At 40.4% G+C, this 8,330-nt stretch overlaps 1 protein-coding gene across 1 annotated transcript in view; it reads right to left on the reverse strand.

The window, feature by feature from the left end:
• The window catches only part of LOC140715051 (uncharacterized), a 14,625-nt gene extending 8,380 nt beyond the window's left edge, over nucleotides 1-6,245 (reverse strand). The window contains exon 1 of the mRNA XM_073026779.1: nucleotides 6,206-6,245. Within this exon, the coding sequence (XP_072882880.1) occupies nucleotides 6,206-6,245 (40 nt within the window). The remainder of the gene's footprint in view (nucleotides 1-6,205) is intronic.
• Between the last annotated feature and the right edge of the window lie 2,085 nt (nucleotides 6,246-8,330).

Here is an 8,330-nt window from a genome sequence, read left to right on the forward strand (position 1 = left end):
AAGATTATAAGGCTAACAGGAAGAAGCTTAAGAAGGAAATTAGGAGAGCCAGAAGGGGCCATGTGAAGGCTTTGGCGGGCAGGAGTAAGGAAAACCCCAAGGCATTCTACAAGTATGTGAAGAGCAAGAGGATAAGATGTGATAAATAGGACCTATCAAGTGTGACAGTGGGAAAGTGTGTATGGAACCGGAGGAAACAGCAGAGGTACTTAATGAATACTTTACTTCAGTATTCACTGTGGAAAAGGATCTTGGTGATTGTAATGATGACTTGCAGCAGACTGAAAAGCTTGAGCATGTAGATATTAAGAAAGAGGATGTGCTGGAGCTTTTGGAAGGCATCAAGTTGGATAAGTCGCCAGGACCGGATGAGATGTACCCCAGGCTGCTGTGGGAGATGAGGGAGGAGATTGCTGAGCCTCTGGCAATGATCTTCACATCATCAATGGGGACAGGAGAGGTTCTGGAGGATTGGAGGGTTGTGGATGTTGTTCTTTTATTCAAGAAAAAGAGTAGAGATAGCCTAGGAAATTATAGACCAGTGAGTCTTACTTCAGTGGTTGGTAAGTTGATGGAGAAGATCCTGAGAGGCAGGATTTATGAACATTTGGTGAGATATAGTATGTTTAGGAATAGTCAGCATGGCTTTGTCAAGGGCAGGTCGTGCCTTACAGCCTGATTGAATTTTTTGAGGATGTGACTAAACACATTGATGAAGGAAGAGCAGTAGGTGTAGTGTATATGGATTTCAGCAAACCATTTGATAATACAAATACTTGTACAAATACAAATACTTTATGTCACCAAACAATTGACACTAGAGTGTACAATCATCACAGTGATATTTGTTTCTGCGTTTCGCACTCCCGGAAGTACAAATCGAAATAAATATAATAAAAATTTAAATTATAAATCAGAAGTAGAAAATAGAAAAGGGAAAGTACGGTAATGCAAGTCAGGTCCAGATATTTGGAAGGTATGGCCCAGATCCGGGTCAGGATCTGTTCAGCAGTCTTATCACAGTTGGAAAGAAGCTATTCCCAAATCTGGCCGTACGTATCTTCATGCTCCTGAACTTTCTCCCAGAGGGAAGTGGGACAAAAAGTGTGTTGGCTGGGTGGGACTTATCCTTGTTTATCCTGGCAGCACTGCTCCGACAGCGTGTGGTGTAAAGTGAGTCCAAGGATGGAAGATTGGTTTGTGTGATGTGCTGGGCTAGGTTCACGATCTTCTGCAGCTTCTTCTGGTGTTGGACAGGACAACTTCCATACCAGGTTGTGATGCACCCTAGAAGAATGTTTTCTACGGTGCACCTATAAAAATTAGTGAGGGTTTTAGGGGACAGGCCAAATTTTTTCAGCTTCCTCAGGAAGTAAAGGCGCTGGTGGGCCTTCTTGGCAGTGGACTCTGTTTGGTTAGACCAAGTCAGGTCATTTGTGATATTCACCCCAAAGCTGTTCCACCTGCACACCACCGATGTAGATGGGGTCGTGCGGACCGCTACTCCTTCTGAAGTCAACAGCCAATTCCTTCGTCTTGCTGACGTTGAGGGATAGGTTATTGTCTTCGCACCATGCCACCAGGTTCTTAATTTCCTCTCTGTACTCAGACTCATCATTATCCAAGATGCAGCCTGCAATTGTGGTGTCATCAGCAAACTTATATATTGAGTTTGATGGAAACTTGGCTACACAATCATGGGTGTACAGTGAGTACAGCAGGGGGCTGAGTACACAGCCTTGTGGGGCACCAGTACTCAGAGTGATTGTACAGGAGAGCTTGTCCCCTATTTTTACTGCCTGGGTCCTGTCTGTGAGGAAGTTGAAGATCCAGCTGCAGATCTGAGTGCTAAGACCCAGGTTCCGGAGCTTAGGAATCAGTTTATTTGGAATGATGGTATTAAAGGCAGAGCTGTAGTCAATGAAAAGGAGCCTTACATATACGTCTTTATTCTCTAGGTGTTCTAAGGAGGAATGTAGTGCCAGAGAAATGGCATCTGCCATTGACCTGTTGCTCCGGTAGGCGAATTGCAAAGCATCAAGGTTGACCGGTAGGTTATAGATAGATAGATAGATAGATACTTTATTCATCCCCATGGGGAAATTCAACTTTTTTCCAATGTCCCATACACTTGTTGTAGCAAAACTAATTACATACAATACTTAACTCAGTAAAAAATATGATATGCATCTAAATCACTATCTCAAAAAGCATTAATAATAGCTTTTAAAAAGTTCTTAAGTCCTGGCGGTAGAATTGTAAAGCCTAATGGCATTGGGGAGTATTGACCTCTTCATCCTGTCTGAGGAGCATTGCATCGATAGTAACCTGTCGCTGAAACTGCTTCTCTGTCTCTGGATGGTGCTATGTAGAGGATGTTCAGAGTTATCCATAATTGACCGTAGCCTACTCAGCGCCCTTCGCTCAGCTACCGATGTTAAACTCTCCAGTACTTTGCCCATGACAGAGCCCGCCTTCCTTACCAGCTTATTAAGACGTGAGGCGTCCCTCTTCTTTATGCTTCCTCCCCAACACGCCACCACAAAGAAGAGGGCGCTCTCCACAACTGACCTATAGAACATCTTCAGCATCTCACTACAGACATTGAATGACACCAACCTTCTTAGGAAGTACAGTCGACTCTGTGCCTTCCTGCACAAGGCATCTGTGTTATGGTTGATGTGTGCCATAACCAATCGCTTGAAGCACTTCATAGCAATTGATGTCAGAGCCACAGGTCGGTAGTCATTCAGGCATGTCACCTTGCTTTTCTTCAGCACTGGGATTATCCTTGCCTTCTTAAAACATGAAGTACCCCATGCAAGGCTTATTGAGGAAATAAGGAGGCATAGGATCCAAGGGGACCTTGCCTTGTGAATCCTGAACTGGTTTGCCCACAGAAGGCAAAGAGTGGTTATAGACGGGTCATATTCTGCATGGAAGTCGGTCACCAGTGGAGTGCCTCAGGGATCTGTTCTGGGACCCTTTCTCTTCATGATTTTTATCAATGACCTGTATGAAGAAGTGGAGGGATGGGTTAGTAAGTTTCCTGATGACACAAAGGTTGGAGGTGTTGTGGATAGTGTGGAGGACTGTCAGAGGTTACAACAGGACATTGATAGGATGCAAAACTGGGCTGAGAAGTGGCAGATGGAGTTCAATCCAGATAAGTGTGAGGTGGTTCATTTTGGTAGGTCAAATATGATGGCGGAATATAGTAATAATGGTAAGACTCTTGGCAGTGTGGAGGATCAGAGGGATCTTGGGGTCCGAGTCCATAGGACGGTCAAAGCAACTGCGCAGGTTGACTCTGTGGTTAAGAAGGCATACAGTGTATTGGCCTTCATTAATCATGGAATTGTATTTAGGAGCTGAGAGGTAATGTTGCAGCTATATAGGATCCTGGTCAGACCCCACTTGGAGTGCTGTGCTCAGTTCTGGTTGCCTCACTACAGGAAGGATGTGGAAGCCATAGAAAGGGTGCAGAGAAGATTTACAAGGATGTTGCCTGGATTGCGGAGCATGCCTTATGAGAATAGGTTGAGTGAACTCGGCCTTTTCTCCTTGGATTGACGGAGAATGAGAGGTGACTTGATAGAGGTATATAAGATGATGAGAGGCATTGATCGTGTGGATAGTCAGAGACTTTTTCCCAAGGCTGAAATAGATAACAGAAGAGGGTACAGTTTTAAGGTGCTTGGAAGTAGGTACAGAGGAGATGTCAGGGGTAAGTTTTTTACGCAGAGAGTGGTGAGTGCATGGAATGGGCTGCCGGCAACGGCGGTGGAGGTGGATACAATAGAGTCTTTTAAATGACTTTTGGATAGGTACATGGATCTTTGAAAAATAGAGGACTATAGGTAAGCCTAGTAATTTCTAAGGTAGGGACATGTTTGGCACAACTTTGTGGGCCAAAGGGCCCGTATTGTGCTGTAAGTTTCCTATGTTTTCTATGAACTGTATCTCTCAATGAATATCTCTTAAAATATTCTACCTTTTCATTCTCTAAAAAAGTTATCAAGAACACGAAGATTTTCCTTATAATAAGCTGATATGTGTTTATCTTGAAGTATTCTTGTCCCTTCATAAAGAAGTTTTACCTTCTGTTGGTACTTATCCAACAGTTCTGGAAGTCCTTTATATAGTCCTTAATTTAGAAGTCAGTTCTCGATATATTGAAGATTTGTCTTGCTCAAAAACAGATGTAGGACAAAGTCTCGGTGATGTGTTCTAGTTTAATACATTACCTAGATATTTGTCAGTTGTTTTTGAACTAAACAGTCATTCATGTTTACTCTAATAAATTATTTCACTCCTTTATTTCTTGGGAATAAGCAATTCCAAATTTGGACAAATTAAAATTATTAGGATTTATGTGAACTTCTGAATCTACTCTTATCTGAAATTGCAGAGCTGGGAATAACTCATTTCTACTTAAAGAAGGTCTTGATGCCTGATAACAATTAGAAATGGAAAACAGCCTGGTACAGGCAAGAGATTCTGTGGATGCAGCATGCACAAAATGATGAAGGAACTCAGTGTGGCAGGCAGCATCTATGGAAAAGAGTAAAGAGCCAATGTTTTGGGCCGAGTCTCTTCTTTACAGGTGGATGTGTTGGGCTGGAGACAGGATTTCTCGGACTGTTTAAAGACATTGAGAGCATTACCTTACCACAAGTTCACAACTTGACTTTCAAATGTTTGATGTCGTTAAGAGTGAATTTAATACTTATTATCCTATGCCTAGTTTAATTCCTATTTTCCAAAGTTAGGCTCAAACAAGAGAAAATCTGCAGATGCTGGAAATCCAAGCAACACATACAAAATGCTGGAGGAACTCAGTAGGCCAGGCCTATTAGGTTCCTTCAGCATCTTGTGCATGTTGCTATAATTGTATGCCTTGGTTCTCCCTTGAAGTTGATTATGTGGCCATATTATTTCCGTAAAACGGACCGATTATAATTCTAAATCAAACTGTAATTACAGGCAAGTTCCCTCATTATGGGTAGTACAAACTGTTATGTTCTCACTACACAGACAAAGGCACACCATCTTGCTATTGAGAATGATGCACAACCATTTTGTTCATTAACATTCAAAATTAGCAAATACAAATGGGGAATATAACGTTGGAATGAACAAGTCATGTTCAGTGTACTCAGACTTGCAGAGATTAGAAATATCTTTTAATATTACCATGACCCTTATATGTTTGGAAATTAAGTTTAATTTACAAATACTGATACAAGAATGGATATTCAAATCTTCCCTTACTTCAGGCTCGTTTTTTTCATTCTCCTTTGTACAGTTTCCATCAGTGTTGGTTATGAGGCTGAGTCCATATGGTTTCAATATTCCATGAACACTGATATTCACTCATTGACTGAAATTCCTGGAAAATGATGGACAAATGACTAATGAATACCATTTTTTGATTAATCCAACCTGGTCATATTTAACTCTTCCAGACAGCTTTGTTTCCAGTCCAGTGTCTAGCTGTATGATCTTACAGTCACCAACCAGAATTAATTTCTGTGTTCTGTTAAATGCTCTGGTGTTTTCCTGTATTTAAGATGAAGTAATATTATGCCATGATTATAATTGAGCAATCTAATCACTTCATTGAGCATGCTATTTAGAAGTACACATAATATCCAGATACAAATATTAACTTAGGAAACTAATAATCTTAGGTTCTTTGCATATAACCAATATTAACAATAGCTTTCATTTTCTAATGTACATTAGTACCTCCCCAGCCCCTCCAATTTCTAAAGTTCAAACAGGTTGCTAAGCAATTTCTTATCATCTTTAGAAGTTTTAAGAAGAAGCTTTGAAAGGAAGTATTAAAGAACCAGTATTGATAAGCACCAAGGCAAGTCACGCTGCAAACCATATAACAAAAGAAAGGACACAAATTACAAATCCATGAATTTTAATGGGGATATTGAAATATTTTTCATGCTGCCTCATTGTACAAATCACAAGCCACTATTTATGAAATGTTTCCTCTATTATCCAGTTTCAAAATTACATTGGTTTTTGAAAGTACAAATGGAATGGAATGTTAATAAACATGAGTCAATGTGATTATTCAATATATTTCTGAGAAATTACAGCTAATAACTGTGCTTTGAAAAATTTAAGACTGTCATATTTCCTAGCCTATATCATTTACACCCATCTTGCATCCACTAAGTTCTACCTTCTTGCTCTGTTCCACTCTGAATAGAGTCTTCAGCCATTTTCCGGTTATAATCCGCGTTTGTCTGTTTTTGCCTAACTAGAGTCACAAGTTATAGAACTCTCTAGCACACGAACAGGCCATTTGGCCCATCTAATCCAAGTCAAGCTATTAATCTACCTAGTCTCATCAATCTACACCCAAACAATAGCCCTCCATCCCGCTCCCATCCATGTCCATATCCAAAGTTCTCTTAAATGTTGAAATCAAACCCGCATCCACCACTTCCACCTGGCATCTTGTACCACACTCTCTCCACGCTCTTCCTATGAGTTCTTCCTCATGTTCACCTTAAACATTTCACTTTTCACCCTTAACCCATCAAATCTAGTTCTAGCTTCATCCATCTTCAGTGGAAAAAAGTCTGCTTTCCAATCCATACCCCTCATAATTTTGTTTGTATATCTCTATCAAATCTCCCTTCATTCTCCTATGATTGAGAGAGTAAAGTTCTAATTTATTCAAACTTTTCCTATAACTTAGGGTCTTCAACTCCTGGCAACATCCTTGTAAATGTTTTCTGTACTCTTTTATTATAACTGATATATTTCCTGTAAGTGGGTGACCAACACTGCACACAATACTCCAAATTAGTCTCGCCAATGTCTTATACAACTTCAACATAACATTCCAGCTCCTGTACTCAATACATTGACTTAAGAAGGCCAATGTGCCAAAAGCTCTCTTCATAAACTTATCTACCTGTGATAACACTTTCAAAGAATTGTGGATCCCTGTTGTTCCACACTCCTCAGTGACCTACCTCTCACCATGCAAGTCCAACACTGGTTTGTCCTCCCAAAGTGCAACACCTCACACTTCCCTGCATTAAATTCTATTTGCCATTTTTCAGCCTATTTTTCCAGCTGATCTAGATCCTGTTGCAAGATTTGATAGTCTTCCTCGCTGTCCACTATACCCCCAATCTTGGTATCTTCTGGAAATTTGCTGATCTAGTTCACTACATTATTACCCAGATAATTGATGTAGATGACAAACAATGAACCCAGCACCGACTCCTGCAGCTCTCCCTGTGACAATACTCCAGTCAGAAAGGCAACCACTTTCTACCATTCTCTGGCTTCTCCCACAAACCCAATGTCTCATGCCAAGCGACTGAATCTTCTTGACCAGCCTTCTGTGCCGGACCTTGTCAAAAGCCTAGCTGAAGTCCAAGTAGACAACATCCACTGCCTTGTCTTCATCAATTTATGTGGCAACTTCCTCAGAAAGACTCTATGAGGTTGGTTAAACATGGACTACCATGCACAAAGCCACATTGACTTTCTCTATTAGGACCCAGTCTATTCAAATACTTATATATCTGGACCTTTAGAATACCTTCCAATAACTTTCCCACCATTCATAATTTCCCAGCTTATTTTTAGAGCCTTTCTTAAACAGTGGAATAATATTGGCTATCCTACAATCCTTTGGCGCCTCACCCGTGGCTAATGACTTTTAAATATCTCTGCTAGGACACCTGCTCTTCATGCACTTGCCTTCCAAAGGATCTCACTGTTGCTTTGCCTCACTTATATAGACTCTGTGTCCAGTTCCTGAATTAATACAGATGCAAAAATTCCATTTAAGATCTGCTCCATCTCTTCTGGCTCCAAGCATGTATGACCACACTGATCTTTAAAAGGATCAATTTTGTCTCTTTCCAAATTGGAAATCTTTTCAAATCCAAACTCAAACTCGAACTAGATTATTCTCCGTTAAAAGTTGCTTGATAAATCTTTAATATTTCATGAAGTTTCATTTAACAAATAAATTTGGCAATATGAACACTAAAAACATATGGCAGAAATTCCTTCACCTGTTTCTGTTGTTTCAACATTAAAGCTATCTGAAATATACTTTCCATTTATTTATTCACAGCATTTGTGCAAATTTTGCATTTAATGCTCATTCCTACTTGTCCTTAACTGAGTAAGACATTATGGAGAGCAATGAAGAATCTCTTCTTAACCAAGGTTGACCTGAGCCCACTCCTGTTCTGTAGGTTCTGGAATTATTACTGACGCCAATGGGGGGATCTTCAGATTCTTCCAGTGAAGGGATATAAAGTACCTGATGGGAA

Source organism: Hemitrygon akajei, chromosome 23, assembly GCF_048418815.1.
Source record: "Hemitrygon akajei chromosome 23, sHemAka1.3, whole genome shotgun sequence".
Lineage (NCBI taxonomy): Eukaryota > Metazoa > Chordata > Chondrichthyes > Myliobatiformes > Dasyatidae > Hemitrygon > Hemitrygon akajei.